This window comes from Malaclemys terrapin, chromosome 17, assembly GCF_027887155.1.
Source record: "Malaclemys terrapin pileata isolate rMalTer1 chromosome 17, rMalTer1.hap1, whole genome shotgun sequence".
NCBI lineage: Eukaryota > Metazoa > Chordata > Testudines > Emydidae > Malaclemys > Malaclemys terrapin.
The window spans coordinates 551,152-568,746 of NC_071521.1; the positions used below are offsets into that span (position 1 = coordinate 551,152).

Genomic DNA, 17,595 nt, shown 5'->3' on the forward strand with positions numbered 1-17,595 from the left:
TCAGAAATGGAAAAGATTTAATTTTCATGTTTGTAATAAAAACAAGTATTTCCAACATCTGAAAGAAGTGCAAAATGTTTTTATGGAATATGAATCTTTGTGAATGACCAAACATAGGGGAAGATCCAGGTTGAGGCTGAATACTACACACAGACATTCAAACTTGATTTAAAGACTCCAGGTAATGGAGAAGCCCCCATATCCATCAACTAAGTTGTTCCAATGGTTAATTACCCTCACAGGATCAAAAATTTGCACTATTTTTTAGTTTGAATTTGCCTAGCTTCACCTTCCAGCCATTGGATCTCCTTCTGCTTTTCTCTGCTAAATTAAAGACCCTTCAACAGTATGGTCCACACAAACCTAAGTTTGATTACAAGGTAGTAATCAAATTACAATTATACGTTTAGATTCTGCCACTGATGTTGAGTAGCAGTTTTGTATTTTGAATAGTCTAAATCCAAAATATATATTTTTATGATGCATTTCTTCAAAATGTTTCTCATTTCTCTTCCTAAGAATTAGTTATCAATTATTTGAGAAGGATCTCTTGATTCAGAATTTTTGCTGTTACTGGAATATCCTTGTTTTGGCAATTGTAACAGTTTCTTAGCCACTAAAAACAATTAGCTCCTTAATGATTTTATGTGGTATTGAGTGAGGAAAAATGAAGACACTGAGTTATAACTCACCTTTCAAGTCCTGAAGACAGCTCCTCACTAAATTCTGAACTTTCACTACTTCCTAGAAAAGGAAGAATATAGATAAGTGAAAAGCTCAAGGAAAATTAAAATTGCAAGAATGTGGAATCACTAGGAGAATTTTGACACAGTACTATGGAAACTGATAACTGAAGCTAGGTCTGAAAGTTCCAATCTTTAGAGATCAGGATAAAATCTGACTTCAGAAATAGATTGCATGCTCCTTCCTGTCACTATGTAGTTCCGATGAATAGGTGGTTGCTGCTAATGATTTTAAATATACAATGTTTAAATGTGTCCTTTTGTTTTGATTTTCATGCTGCTGCTATTCCTACAGAACTTCAATACTGCAGGAAGACAGAAAAAAGTCAGGCCTGTAGAGTGACCTTGGATTATTTCTACCTAACATTTAAAAATTAAAATAAAGCTATTAGAGATGACAGTCACTGTCTTTTTATCAAGCAACAGAATTTGTAACATAGAGAACATATTAGTCCTGTGTCACTGTTTGGAACCATGTGATGTTAGCTTGATGCCATTTACATCAATGGTCCCTGTCCCCCTCACGTCACTCCTACCTTACCATTGACCCTGGCATAGCCATCTGACTGGAATGCAGCCTCAGCTGTGCAGAAACAGATTTTGCCATAATCTGTCAATGAGTGACCTGCTAATGCTTAGTATAAAGCAGAGTGGGCTGTCTCTCAGTCCTGCATTTACCTCTTGGTTAAGGAGAATTCAGAAGTTTAGTGAAAATCCCAAGCTCTTCTTGGTCAAAAGTACTTCCTGCCTGTCCATCTCCTTTCTACTATGGGGATAGGCTAAATCAGATAAGGAAGTACCTGTAAGGATCCACAGGTCTTAAACCTGGGTCTGCAGTTCCCCAGGCAGCCTTTGCATTCTGGCTGCCACCTGGTACCCTGCTAGTAGCTAAGGGCTGAGAGACTAATGGAACCCTGGTCCCATCAGAGGTACCACCCACAGGTGTCCTGACTGGAGGGCTCATGCTCTCCGATTGGTTGAGCTGCACTATTTAAACCAGAAGGAGGCCCAGGAAGTGATCTCTGCAACAGAGTGAATTCCTGGCTGCCTGCAACAGGGTGAATTCCTGGCTGCCTGCTACATCAGACCCTGCCTTTTCACCTGACTACTAAGCCCTGCTTTTCTGACTTGTCCCTGGATCCTGCTTCCTTGTCCTGTTCCTGGTTCCTGATCCCTGCCCTGGCATCTGGCTCCAACCCCTGGCTCGAGACTCCTGACTCCGGCTCTTACTCCTGGCTTGATTTGTGACTCTGACTCTGGCTCTGATTCCTGGTCCGACCTCTGATTCTGGCTCCAACCCCTAGCTTGACTCTTGATTCCTGCTCCGACCTCTGGCTTAATTCTGGATTACGGTTCCAGCTCTTGGCTTGATTTGGCTATGACCACTAGGTCTGACCACTCAAGCCTGGTTGTGATACTGGCTTTCTGTTGACTACCGTGCAGCTTCTTAGTACTGTTTGAAACATGACTACATTAAACATGCACTAGAGAACTTTTGCTTCATGGCAGCAGGGTCCACATACACCAGTTAGTTTGTGACACACTAGGGCGCACTAGAATTTACACCCCTCTAGTGTGGACTAATGCAGTGTAGATAAGCCCATAGTCATGCCTTTATGCCTGTAACACCCTGCTTCCACCAGAATCCTTCTTCTATAGAACCCTATTGAAGCACTTGTCTCACACAGGCCAGGTTACTGGCCCTATGTTACTCCTGGGGGAATTTTGCACCACTGCGCGTGCGCAGAATTCATGTCCCACGCAGATTTTTTTTGCTTCCCCACAGAAAATTTACTTTCTGAGAGGGAAGCAAAGGAAGCTGCAAGAGTAGTCACGCACCACTCCTGAGCAGCACAGGTACAACCTTTCAGGCACCCAGTGCAGCCGGCAGATAGGTAAATCACCATGGGGCTAGGGACACCCCAGCCAGTGGCTCCTACCCTGAGCCGAGATCAGCTGCTAGTCCCAGCTGCGCTGGAGGCAGGAGACGATGGGACCTTCCTCTTCCCCTGCAAGGAGTGGCTGGGGCTGTGTCACACCCACCCCCAGAAACCTCCCCCAGCTACAGGACGCTCAGCATCCTCCCCTGCTGCCTGCCCCCATCACTCTTCAGCTGTGGGAGGAGGGGTCACTGTACAGGGAGCTGCTCCCCCATCCACCCTACCCCTGTGCATCCAGACCTCCCATACCCAGACACCCCTGCAAGCCCCACCAGGTACATCAGGAACCCCCCTATCCCTCCATACCTGAACCCTACTTCACTGAACCTCAACCCCTGCATCTGGAGCCATCCTGCACCCAGACCCCCAACCTCTGGACTCCCACCTCTTCACCCAGACCGCCCCTCACTGAGCTCCCTGTAATCAAACCCCCACCCTGATGCAGCACCCCCTGCACCAGCCTGAGCTTCCGCATCCAGACTTCCACACCACTGACCACCAACTAGCTGCACCCAGACCCTACCCCACCAAGCCCACTCCCCCAGCACCCAGACCCCTGTGCTGTGTCCCAACAACAACCTTCATCTGGAAACTCATGCAGAGTCCCATTGCCCCTGTACCTGGAACCCTGCAACAAGCCCCTGTGCATCCACATCCCCCCACACCTAGACCCCCCACTGAGCTGCCTGCACCCAGGTTGTCCCACACAGAATCCTCTTACCCCACACCTGAATCCCCCCACACTTGGATTCTGCCTGGTTGAGCCTGCCTGCCCGTATCTGGTGTGCCTGGCGCAGAAGGGCAGGGCCCCAGGGTGTTTCTGGGACAAGCCCAGGCCTTGTGCTGTGTCAGGGTCGGGTGCAGCCTCATCGCTGAGTCCATGTCCTGGGGGGTTGCAGGGTGATCTTCCTCCTTTGTGCAGCCAGTGGCCTGTGCTCCCCACTGCCATGCGGGAGCCTCTGCATTTATTTATTGACAAATAAAACCTGCAGAATTTTAAAATATTGTGCGCAGAATTTTTAAATGTTTTGGTGCAGAATGCCCTCAGGAGTATTACTATGTGATGTGCTAACAGCTGCTAGTAAGACAGCAAGAGTAAGGTAAATTGAATTTCGACGATTCAGCCTCTGGCTGAAACAATGTAGATTTCCTATTTGATTTAATCACAAGGCATCTTGACATGTTAGTCAGGGAAGGAACCTGTCAGCCTTAACTTTAAGGCCAATTTGCTTTTGCAAGCAGCATATCAATGACATTTTCATGAGGAATACACCAGTGAATGAAAAAGTTAATCTTTTTTGTTTCAGCTTTCCTTTACAACAAACCAGAACTGGGACAAAGGTCAGAAGGATCAGGTGACTAGTTTAAATGACCCTATTGCACAGTCCTGCCTTTAGAATGGACATTTGTTTCAAAATAATTTCCTCAAAACTGCAGATTGAAAACCCCAATTTTTCCTATCTTGAATAAATTGTTTTGATTTTCTTCCATCTAGACTTGAGTTACAGTAAACCAGTAAAAGACTAGAAAAGGTTTTATGGCTCTAATTATTGACAGTAAGCTTCTTTAAACAGTTTCTACATCCTTAAAAGCATCTTGCACTAATGCTCTTCTTTCTTTTTACTAAAAAAAAGAACGAGGAGTACTGGTGGCTCTTTAGAGACTAACAAATTTATCTGAGCATAAGCTTTTGTGGGCTAAAACCCACTTCATCAGATGCATGCAGTGGAAAATATAGAAGGAAGATATATATACACAGAGGATATGAAAAAATGGATGTTGCCATACTAACTATAACGAGAGTAATCAATTAAGGTGGACTATTATCAGCAGGAGAAAAAAAAACGTTTGTAGTGATAATCAGGATGGCCCCTTTCCAACTTTCCAGACTTTGAGGTCTGTCAGAGTCGCAATACTCCAACAAAAAACTTCAAAAACAGACTCCAACGAGAAACTGCAGAATTGGAATTAATTTTCAAACTGGACACCATTAAATTAGGTTTGAATAAAGACTGGGAGTGGATGGGTCATTACACAAAGTAAAACCTATTTCCCCATGCTAATTTTTCCCCCTGCTGTTACTCACACCTTCTTGTCAACTGTTGGAAATGGGCCATCCTGATTATCACTACAAACGTTTTTTTTCTCCTGCTGATAATAGTCCACCTTAATTGATTACTCTCGTTATAGATAGTATGGCAACACCCATTTTTTCATATCCTCTGTGTATATATATCTTCCTACTATATTTTCCACTGCGTGCATCTGATGAAGTGGGTTTTAGCCCACGAAAGCTTAAATAAATTTGTTAGTCTTTAAGGTGCCACAAGTACTTCTCGTTCTTTTTGTTGATACAGACTAACACGGCTGCCCCTCTGAAACCTTTCTTTTTACTGTGGTTTGCTCAAGTTACTCTGCTTCCTATCTGCTCCTGGTAATGCCTTCATTATAGGCGAATCCCCAGGCCAACCTCACCTTACACTAGTACAGGTTAAAAACATCGGTCTTGTGCAAAAATAGCTCTCACACTTATTCTCATTTCATTAGTCAACTTTCTGGTGGTAAAAAGTGCTGGTTTGACATCCCATATATGTACAGCATGGACATTGGCAGAACTTCCCCCAGACCCTCTCTATCTTTTTCTAGCGAGACAATGTCTAGTAGGGGAGAATAAATCTGTGTGGATGAGTTGAGCTAAGCTGCACAAAAACTGAGTCGGTTCACAAGGCTTCTGGGCAGTTGAGAGGTGGTTCCAATCTACTTCCTCCCAAAAAAGTGACCAATCTTTCTTTAGAAGCTAAACAATCTTTCTGCTTCTGTAGTTACAGGTGCCATAGCATACTTCAAAGCAGCAGAGACAGACAAGCAGAGAATTCAGCAAGGCATAGAGTTCTTACCTATGGAAATTCCATTGGTGAAAACTGAGTTTAGAGTGTGGTTTCTGACAGGACTGTGGGATTCTAGGACACTGTCATCCAGCAGGTGGCGTGGCTTCTCTGTTGGAAACGTTGCACTTTTACTTTCAACTACACTGAACTGACACATCATACTGGAAAGTTGGGAAAGAAAAAAAAATGCAAAAGCTCTTACGTAATCTGATAACATCCATTTACTCCCGTTTTTTCCACTCAGACTTTGCCTCACCATACAATGATCATAAATGTCAATAAGTTCTTTAGTAGCATGCAGTTAAATGTGACTTCTCACATTTTCCTACTGCTCGTACATAAGCTGCATAAAAACCTAATCAGGCTTTGGATTTAGTAGTGTGTATGGTTAACAATTGTTGTATTTGTGCAGATGGGAATTTATTGCTTTTAATTTATTTGCTCTGACTCCTCACTGTACAGAGGCTGTGTAATCTAGTGGTGAGAAGCATAGATAGAAGACTGCACGCTCTGCAGCTAATTCATTGCCGAATGATCCTCAGATAACCTAATCAACGGACACTGTGTGACACTGGACAAGTCACATGAGCTCTCTGCCATAGTCCATCCACTTGTAAAATTGGGTAGATGTAGAAACTTTAATTGAAAAGGAGATGCTGTCACTGATCTGAGCTTTCTCAGTAAATGGTAAAGAGGGAGTCTCTCTCTAACCCATACAATTCAGCTAATACAGTGCAGAAAGGCCACAACTCTTCAGAACAGTAGTGGGTGCAAAGAGATTGTAATGTTCCTTGGGTGGATCATTGAGATGTTAAAAATCTGTTATGCACATCAGACATTCACACAAATCAAAGCGGATAGTATAAGAATGACACTGAAGTGAGTATTGCCAACTTTTCCTGGCACTAGCAGGAAGCATGGTATCAGTTAAAACAACAGAAAAGTGTTAAGACATTTTTCTGGAAAATCCTGAAGCACACAAACTAATGCCTGAATCACTCCTATAGGACTAGAAATGGGAGAGGGGCATAAGAGGAAAACTGTCTGAAATATCTAAGAATTTTCAACTGCTGGATTAATCCCTAATGATGCTTGAACTGACAGAGGCTGAGACAGTGTAGAGCACCCACTTGTTTCCCAGGCTGTGACTCTTCCTGTGTCTTGGTACAGGAGGGGTTGGGAGGCTGGCTGCCACTGAGGCATCAGGACAAGTTGGTCTTCTGCTGAACCTCACAGTTGCTGACACCTCTGATGGACCTAAAAATAGAAAAAAAATAATGCTGAACTGATGCAAAAAACAGAAATTTCAGGGGCTGGTTTTGGTTGTTTTCTTTGTTTTTGAGAGGGCTCAGAAATCCAGCAGACTTTCAGAAATAAGGTCTCATGACTAAACAGCCACTACTTAAACTGAATTGTTACAGATCTCAAAAGGCAGCTGCATTTATGAAATAGCATCTCTTGCCTACTGGGTTACACCATCTGTTTCTATAAAGGATCCATCCAATTAAAGCAAAATGGAAATGGAAGTCATCCTCAAAACATTCCTGCACATATTTTTAATGACGGACTCCCACAAAAAGTCTTGGCCACTTACAACTGTTGGATTTGCCAACACATAACTTGCACAGCCATAAAGTCAGTTTGTGCTTCAAGGATAAGCAGTAATGTCTAAGAAAACATATGTTCTGAATTTGGTTCGAAACCCCATCCAGCTGTAAACAGTTTGCTCATATTGACTCATAGCATGAATATCTGAGAGAAAGCGGGGACTTTTCACGTAGCTTACAGCCAGACAGATGTGTTATTTCTCAATTATCTGTGATCTTTGGGAATTTAGGAAACTCTCACTGAAAATTATCCTCCTCCTCATTTCCTAGATTTTATCAGGGTCCATAGTCACCATGGTGACTATGCAAGGCTACTCTCATCCCTTCTCCTGAATGCTGTCTGCAAGAGGCTTGCAGCACTCTTGGCCAGGAAGCAGAGAACAACATAGTTAGCAACTTCTTATGTCTTTGGAGGTAGGTCACTGCACTTGAGGCTGTTCTTTGTTTCACAGTAAACTGTTTAGTTGTGACTAACACTGGTGACAGATTCTAGAGGGATGGCCTTGGAAACAGGCTGCTCAGCTTGTCCCCAGTTCAGGCAGCAGCAGTGCACAGTATTCCACAGAGAACACTTCTTGAGGGTTTGAGGAGAGCTTAGTATCTGTGGCCTCTCTGCTGAAATTGCTCCTAGGGGGCCAATTGTGATGGAAATTCTGTGATATGAAAAACCATGTCTAACTGACCAAACCTCCCCCTCTCCTCACCCCAAGTTTACAGCTGAGATGTCTTTTTGGTTTGGAGGAAAAACTTCTGGATGCCTGTATGTGCTGGAAATAGATAGGTGCCATCAGCACTCATAGAGAGAAGCTTTGGTTTAAAATGCTTCTAAATTGAGGCAGAAGAACATTCCACTGCATAGTGTAAGAGTTGGGTATGGAGAAAGGCTAATATCAGGAACAGCTGGGCATCTGCCACACAGACCAAACACCATGAACAGGATAGGCATAGAATTTGTTCCACAACAGTTTCTCCTGTTTTGGCCTGAGAGCTCATGGCACAGACTGCAGTGAGTCAAAGAGCAGTTGCTTCCTCAAGAAAGAACAATGCATCCATTAATAAGAGGGAGCTGCTAACTGGAAAAGAGTTGATATTATAAAATAGATCCAGGACTTCTTACTGTCCAGTCCAGCTGTCAGCCTGGAGTTTTACTTTTTTACTTTAGATAGACCTTGGTGAAAGATTATTTACATTGTAATTTCTCCATATTGTAGGCTCAAAGATGCCATCATGAGCTGTGCCATCAGTAGGAGCAAATTACAATGGCTGCTCCATGTCAGCAATGGGTAAACTGTCTGTTCAGCTTCCCAGGAGCACTCAAGAGCACCTTTTATCTTACTTTTTAGTTGGACAAAGAAAGTGCTTAGGGACAAACCAATATTGTGGAAGGAGAGAGATGACATTGGTCCTTATAACCAAAAGAGAGGAAACAAACACTTTAGATGTATCATTTATTAGGTCATCATTTGGTGGGTACACACAAAGAGAGAATTTATCTAATTCTGTCTTTAGCCTTTTTTCCCAATGCTCGTCTGAATAGGTTCTCTGTTGCGTTTGTCCTTGCTACAATGCTGAGTTACCAAAGTTTCTATTTCACTCAACCTCTTGTAGATAACATAAGGGGTTTTAACTTTGGTCAAGGAAATCACTCCCTCAGCATACATTCTATTACAACGTGCATATATGATAGTTCATTACAATTCATAGTTGTTTAACACAAAGATGAATTAAACTTCCTTTTTGGAGATCTAGAAATCAAAAAATATTTTAGTTGTTGCTATAGTGTAGTTTCCAATTTAACAATGCAAGTCACATGATAAAAAAATCATTTACGCATAGTTGCTATACAATAGGATCTCAAAATATAATTAAAAATCTTCTAAAACTCCACAGTTCTGAGGGTCTAAGTTCTTCATAACTTTTCTTTTTGTTCTCATGTGAAAAGTCAGTTAGCTCAAAGCAATTAAATGTCTTAAATTCTGTAGCAATCCACTGTACGAAAAAAAAACCCAAACAACTTTCTCTCAGAAAATGAACAGCAAGGGAAGATTCCGTCCTGAGATAGTCATGAATAAGTCATTGTGAAGTTGATCAAAGTTGTGCACAAATATCTCAGGCAGAATGTGGCTCTAAGTTCAAGTGCTATGACTATCAAAACGAGGAGAAAGAGATTACATATCACATTAAATATATTTCATTAAGGGTTTCTTCTGTATAGTCACACTCTTGGAAATAGTACCCTCTTAAGGCAGCAGAGGGTGCAATTCACAAGATCGTGAATAAATAGAAGTCCTTGAACAAAAATATTAAGATTTAAAGTTGCAATGATTATAATTAAGGCTATGATTTCGTCAGGGGTATTTATAGTATAAGTCATGGACAGGTCATGGGCAATAAACAAAAATTCACGGGCCCGTGACCTGTCCATGACTTATACTATAAATACCTCTGACTAAATCATGGGGTGGGGCTCTGCTGGGTGGGTGTGCACTGGGGGGCACGCCGGGGCCAACAGCACCAGCTGCCCAGGGTCTGCTGAGCAGCGGCTACTCCGGCCGCCTGGGGACTGCTGCCAGGGACCGCCAGCACTGGCTGCTCTGTCCGCCTGGGGACTACCAGCACCAGTTGCTGCTGGGGGCCACCAGCAGCAGCTGCTCTGGTCACCAGCAGTGGGCTGCTCTAGCCACCCTAGGGACCGCCAGCAGTGGCTGCTCTGGCTGCCCCAGGGATCGCTGCTTGGCGGTCCCGGGGCCAGCTGCTTAGGGCCGCCAGAGCAGAGGCTAGGGCGGCTGGCCCCATGGCTGCTCCAGCAGCAGCTGGTGTGGCTAGCTGCGGGGCCGCCCAAGCAGCTGGCTGCAGAGCCGCTCCAGCAGCGTCAGGTGTGGCTGTCTCTGGGGCCACCTGAGCAACAGACCCCGGAGCCAGCTACTTGGGAGGCTCTGAGGTCAGCCGCACTGGCCACTGCAGAAGTCACGGAGGTTGCGAAATGTCACGGAATTTGTGACTTCCGCAACCTCCGTGACAGACAAGGAGCCCTAATTATAATTCCTTTTAAGGAGACTAAAAGAACTTTCAGATCGAGCAGATATTATGACACTAAAAACTAAACCTGGTTAAAAAAATGGTGAAACCCTTCTTAATGTATACAAGAGGACAGGATAACTCAGATTGTGGATAGGTTATGAAGCCTTTCACCTCTAAAGCATTTGTTCCAATCAGGCTCATGTTGAGGAATAGCTGGCTTGTGCGGGAGGGTGAAAGCAGAAGGGGGATATGGGGCCTTTCACCTTACGGCACCAGTTCAAATCTGATCATCTGATAGTGACTGACAGTAATTACTATTTCATCTGTCTTGTGAACATAAGAACATAAGAATGGCAATACTGGATCAGACCAAAGGTCCATCCAGCCCCAATATCCTGTCTGCCGACAGTGGCCAATGCCAGGTGCCCCAGAGGGAGTGAACCTAACAAGTAATGATCAAGTGATCTCTCTCCTGCCATCCATCTCCACCCTCTGACAAACACAGGCTAGGGACACCATTCCTGACCCGTCCTGGCTAATAGCCATTAATGGACTTAACCTCCATGACTTTATCTAGTTCTCTTTTAAACCCTGTTATAGTCCTAGTCTTCACAACCTCCTCAGGCAAGGAGTTCCACAGGTTGACTGTGCGCTGTGTGAAGAAGAACTTCCTTTTATTTGTTTTAAACCTGCTGCTCATTAATTTCATTTGGTGGTCCCTAGTTCTTATATTACACTGCTCTACAGCCAAAATGCTTCTGAAATAAATATAGTCAAACTTTACTAATTCTGGGTCACTGAGAATAAAAATGATGCTTAAAATTGTTGATTGGCTCTAGTTTTCAAGATATGCTATTGGGTCAGTATATACGACCCTTGACTTGGGAATGGCAGAGAATAAGTGAGTTATAAAGGGAAGGGATCTCAATTTAAACCAGAAATGACTAAAATACATCTTTGACTGGATCTAGGAATAAATCTATGACTGGGTTTGGACAGTACTTGCTTTTTAGGCAAAACAATGAATGATGCAATCTGAAGCTGGTATTGCATCATACATGATATGAATTGCATCATGTTATCCCTAGAAGTCATGAATGATGCAATCATAACGAAGCTTACGTCACTCTGCTGAACAAATTGCCTTATATCAGCTCTAGAAATCATACAGTGTCGTGCTCTCTTATTTGTCAGTGTTTGATTTTGCAAAGGGACACATTTCTGTTTAGCCAAAGTGTGCAGAGATGCCTCGTACTTGTGTGAACAGTGCTGATAACTTCTGCTATGTTTGTGGTGAAGTGACTTTTGCATCACAAAAGCACAGTATAACCACTATGGTTAAGAAAGCCTATCACCTTTATTTTGGCTGCAAAATTGGAGATCAGGACAAGAGGTGGGCCCCACACATATGCTGCGACACTTGTGCAACAAATCTTCGCCAGTGGTTGAACAGGAAAAAGGAAATCTATGCCTTTTGCAGTGCCAATGATTTGGAGAGAGCCAACAGATCGTACCAGCAATTGTTACTTCTGCATGGTGCCTCCAGTTGGGAAAGGTGAAAAGAAGAAAAAGTGGACTATTTTTGTTTGCATTATCCAAACATTCCATCAGCTATATGCCCAGTACCCCACGGAGAAGGACTGCCGGTTCCTGATGCACCAGAATCATTCTCACTTGAGTCAGACGAGGAAGAGGAAGAGGATGAAACTTCTGGTCCTGAACCATCAATGTCACAGGACCCACATTTTCTCCCATCCTCCTCCTCTGAACCACACCTCATAACACAAGGTGAATTGAATGACCTTGTCAGGAATTTGGAACTACCCAAGAGTAAGACAGAGCTGTTGGGCTCCAGACTACAGCAGTGGAATCTCCTGGCAGGTGATGTTAGGGTTTCCATGTTCCGTGACCGTCAAAAGGATCTTGTCCCGTTCTTCTTCATGGAAGGTGATCTTGTAGCCTGCAACAATATTGATGGTGTGATGGCAGCCCTCAACATCGTTCACGATCCAGATGAGTGGAGACTGTTCATTGATTCATCGAAGACGAGTCTTAAAGCTGTTTTACTGCATAATGGCAATGTTTTGCCATCAATTCCAGTTGGTCATGCAGTCCATATGAAGGAAACCTATGACAACATGAAACAACTTTTGAGGTGCATAAACTATGACCAACATCAGTGGCAGCTTTGTGGCGATTTGAAGGTTGTTGGTCTCTTGCTTGGTCTGCAGACTGGATACACAAAGTACTGCTGTTTTCTCTGCGAATGGGATAGTCATGCAAGAGATCCCCACTACATCAAGAAAGATTGGCCACTCCGACAGTCATTGGAGCCTGGGAGGAAAAGTGTTCAGCATCCACCACTTGTTGAATCAAGGAAGATTTCGTTACCACCCTTACACATCAAGCTGGGTCTGATGAAGAACTTTGTCAAGGCCACCGACAAAACACAAGCAGCTTTCAAGTACCTCCGTGGAAAATTTCCAAGGTTAAGTGAAGCTAAGATAAAGGAAGGTGCCTTTGTTGGTCCTCAGATTCGTGAACTTCTTCGAGATGATGCATTTGACCATGCACTGCGTGGCAAGGAAAAGACGGCATGGAAAGCCTTCCAGTTAGTGGCAATAAATTTTTTCGGAAACAACAAGGCAGACAACTACAGGTTGTTGGTGGAAAACCTCCTCAAGGCATACAAAAGCCTTGGTTGCAACATGTCACTAAAGATACATTTTTTGCACTCTCATCTAGATTTTTTTCCACCGAAATGCGGAGCAGTGAGCGACGAGCACGGCGAGCGATTTCACCAGGACATTGCAACAATGGAGAAACGCTATCAGGGCAAATGGAGCTCATCAATGCTTGCAGACTATTGCTGGACAGTGACAAGAGATGCTCCATTTAATGAATACAAGAGACAAGCCAAGAAGTGCCGAGTAGACACTGAATAGGACTAAACTATGTACATAATAGTTTTTTGCCTTTTGTTTCATAATAAATTTTATTTATATAACCCTTTTGCTGATTTTTAAAGTGTTACATAAACAGGACAGGTGAAATATTATCATGTAAAGCAACCATAAACACATGAAAAGACCTAGGTTTACAATTTATGATTAAAACTCTATCTACACAATATACATAGACATAAAATGTAAAAACTTAAATATCTTAGAAACAGTAGCCAATCAGTTGTTTTAATTGTCATATTTGAATTCAGCACATCAAAATACATAATAAATAGCACATTTTATCTCTGAAGCAGACGATTTCTCAAAAATTGTTGACCAGTGTTATGGGAACAAGTAAATAACTTTTCCTTATTCACTTTCTCCACACCACTCATGATTTTATATACCTCTATCATATCCCCCCTTAGTCTCCTCTTGTCCAAGCTGAAAAGTCCTAGCCTCTTTAATCTCTCCTCATATGGGACCCATCCAAACCCCTCATCATTTTAGTCGCCCTTCTCTGAACCTTTTCTAATGCCAGTATAACTTTTTTGAGAGGAGGAGACCACATCTGTAAATAGTATTCAAGATGTGGGCGTACCATGGATTTATATAAGGGCAATAAGATATTCTCCATTTTATTCTCTATCCCCTTTTTAATAATTCCTAACATCCTGTTTGCTTTTTTGGCTGCGCTGCACGCTGAGTGGATGTTTCCAGAGAACTATCCACGATGACTCCAAGATCTCTTTCCTGATTAGTTGTAGTTTAATTAGCCCCTATCATATTGTATGTATAGTTGGGATTATTTTTTCCAATGTGCATTACTTTACATTTATCCACATTAAATTTCATTTGCCATTTTGTTGCCCAATCACTTAGTTTGTGAGATCTTTTTGAAGTTCTTCACTGTCTGCTTTGGTCTTAACTATCTTGAGCAGTTTAGTATCATCTGCAAACTTTGCCACCTCACTGTTTACCCCTTTCTCCAGATCATTTATGAATAAGTTGAATAGGATTGGTGCTAGGACTGATCCTTGGGGAACACCACTAGTTACCCCTCTCCATTCTGAAAATTTACCATTTATTCTATTCCTACCCTTTGTTCCCTGTCTTTTAACCAGTTCTCAATCCATGAAAGGATCTTCCCTCCCATCCCATGACAACTTAATTTACGTAAGAGCCTTTGGTGAGGGACCTTGTCAAAGGCTTTCTGGAAATCTAAGTACACTATGTCCACTGAACCCCCCTGTCCACATGTTTGTTGACCCCTTCAAAGAACTCTGATAGATTAGTAAGACATGATTTCCCTTTACAGAAACCATGTTGACTTTTGCCCAACAATTTATGTTCTTCTATGTGTCTGACAATTTTATACTTTACTATTGTTTCAACTAATTTGCCTGGTACTGATGTTCAGACTTACCGGTCTGTAATTGCCGGGATCACCTCTACAGCCCTTTTTAAATATTGGCGTTACATTAGCTAACTTCCAGTCACTGGGTACAGAAGCTGATTTAAAGGACAGGTTACAAACCATAGTTAATAGTTCCACAATTTCACATGTGAGTTCTTTCAGAACTCTTGGGTGAATGCCATCTGGTGAAATGAGGTTATTGTCTAATTCCAGTTCCTGATGAACCGGTCCGTATCACAACTGATCTCCCTAATGGTAGTATCTGTAATGAGACTACTGAATGAACAGGAAACAAGTTATCCTGAGAGGTAAGACAGGGTAGGGAAGCTTGCATGGCAGCTGCCGGTGCTGTAACTATTCAATGGATGAATAGAGAATTTCAGTCCCCAGCACTAAATTCAGTGAAACTTAAAAGAAAGTAATGCATATTTCATCAAACTGTCCAGGATGCTGAGCAGAGACAGAACCCAGAAAATGCTGTTTCTTCTCCCTACAGGAAATTCCTGCTCTTCTTTTACCATGGGATTGACACCTCGTTAGTAGATTATTTATAGTCTCTTTTGGGGGGAGGCGGGTCAGTAGAAGTGATTCATTTTAAATGAAACCCAAAAACTATTGCTTTTTGTGTTTGCTGTAACTAATAAGGGTCGGAACACTATTACACTACAAGACACATGCTCATATTGGCATGCTTCTTCCTTTATACAGCATGGCTAGAAAGGCAACATTTGAGAATCAAAATGCACATATTGACTTGCCTTCTGGTATTTTATTCCATTTGCATACAGAAAAAAATTGGAAACTTCCAAATAAAATCCATAGAAGTCCTGTTATTAATTTCTGCAGTCATTCACAATGTACAGACTGAATCATGTAATCAAAGTTACAAAGCCAAGATAAGTTAAATTAACTATCAAACAATAGTATAAATTCCCTGTCTGAATATGAATTTTTCTATTATTTATTATTTAGAAGTAATGCTTTGATAGACGCTTTCTCCAAACATTAATGGACCCTATTACATTCCATTATTGACATAAATAATTTAAGGATGATCAACTACAAATATCCAGTGAAAGTAATACTGCAGGCCCTGCTTTATTGCCTGCTACAAAAAACTTCTGTAATGAAGATGATTATGAATATCTGTCAAACCAATATGGGTGCTGTTCACTGTACTCTAATCCCTCAAATGTTCAGTCAACTGGAGCTCATTTCAGGATTCCTATACTTGTGTCAAGTACCTGAGTTTCTACTTGTAACTGAATATAGTTAGCATCTAGTAATTTGATCCATTTTTGTCAATCATTCTGATCCTCTACAGACCATAGTCGTTTTACTGCAATGAAACTGTCTGGCGCTTTTTAGTGTATCGGTAAAAGCTACTTATACAGTCCAAGCATTTAGATTAGAAAGTAATGATGGATTGGGAACTTGTTTTTGAGCAGCCTCTTCATTTGATTTGCTTATTTTTCAATACATTATTAGAAATAATTCTTGAAAGGAGAATAGAACATGTTATGAATTAATGTAAAATTGCTACTAATGTTAATGAAATATACATTGAACTTGTAAACAACTATCCTTAGTTTTCATCCATAAATGGCTAGGACCTCCATTGAACATCCTATTTTACAGATGACCTCTCCAGCAGCACAGTACACCCTGGCATAAGGCTGGAGCACTGAGGTCAGTATTGACTTGGAAGAAAAGATATTCCCTACTGAATCACCAACATCAATATCTGGCTTTTTCTTGGATTTTATAGAATAAAATGCATCAGCTCTAAATTGATTCCAAATACAGATTAGTAATGATACATACATACAAATAAATAAACAAACAAAAAACTGAAGGAGTTTACCAAGACATTTCTAAGCTTTTAGGCCAAAATGTTACAAAAACAGCTCATAAAACTTTTATGGCATACAGTTAAAACTTGAACCCAATTTAAACCCAATGCAAATCCATATCTTAAGATGCCCTTTTTGATTCAGCTCCAGAAATCAATGCACCCAGCATTTATTTTATCCAGTACTGTTGTAACACAGGGCTTTGTAACTGGACGAAAATTTCCCCAGGAAAGGTCTGCAACTGTGGATCCATGAATTATTTAGTTAAATCTCACCAGCATTCTATCAATCAACAAAGCTTGGTCTTGTGAATAAAAGTCCGGATCAATGCAGAGCCCAGAAGCTGCACACATTTACTGCACACGTAGATCTGCTCTATATAAATGCATAATGCAGTTTTCTCTCTTTAGACCACTGGTAAAAGCAGCTAAAAAAAATCATATCCACTGTATGACAGCATACCTATACAAAGACACTTTTGAACCTTAACTCCATGAAAACAAAACCAATTTTTCATTGGAAGACTTAAAGCCACTTTGTGTCAGTGAAGGTTAAACCGCTGCTGAATTCAAGCTTTCCAATTTCAACTGTTGGTGTTAGTGCTATTTTAAAAAAATTGCAATTATATTTTTATAATGTGGAAAATATATATTTTGTACTCTTCTTTCCCCCAAAGGAGGAAATATTTGTATTTGCTCCAACTTTCAAAAAATGTCACCTTCAGGCAGACACAAGGCCTGTAACAGTTAATGAAAGTTACAAAAGAATGAAAACAACTGGCTATAATGATGATAATGCTCATGCAACCTATAGCGCTCCAGCTATAATAATGCCTGCACATAGGAGTAAGCTGTCAGACTTGTATGTGAGTATTAAGAGTCTCAGTTCCCTAATGCTGACCACGAGCAGGGCCGGCTCCAGGCACCAGCCGAGCAAGTTCATGCTTGGGGCGGCAGATTCTACGGGGCAGCATTCCGCCCAATCCTAGGGCGGCACGGCCACTTTTTTTTGTTTGTTTGTTTACTGAGCCGGCTGCCCTGTAGGGGGCGGCGGTGCGGAGGAAGGGAGTGCCCCCCGGGGAAGCGGGCTGTGCTAGGGTTACCATACGTCCGGTTTTTCCCGGACATGTCCGGCTTTTTGGCAATCAAACCCCCATCCGGGGGGAATTGCCAAAAAGCCGA

The 17,595-nt window shown here is 42.1% G+C and overlaps 1 protein-coding gene across 13 annotated transcripts in view; it reads right to left on the reverse strand.

The window, feature by feature from the left end:
• The window catches only part of RALGPS1 (Ral GEF with PH domain and SH3 binding motif 1), a 377,097-nt gene that overhangs the window by 18,494 nt on the left and 341,008 nt on the right, over positions 1-17,595 (reverse strand). For all 13 annotated transcript variants that reach the window (XM_054007752.1, XM_054007749.1, XM_054007751.1 and 10 more), the window contains 3 exons: positions 6,702-6,828; positions 5,581-5,732; positions 693-744 (listed from right to left, as the gene is read on the reverse strand). In XM_054007752.1, the coding sequence (XP_053863727.1) occupies positions 693-744; positions 5,581-5,732; positions 6,702-6,828 (331 nt within the window). The remainder of the gene's footprint in view (positions 1-692; positions 745-5,580; positions 5,733-6,701; positions 6,829-17,595) is intronic.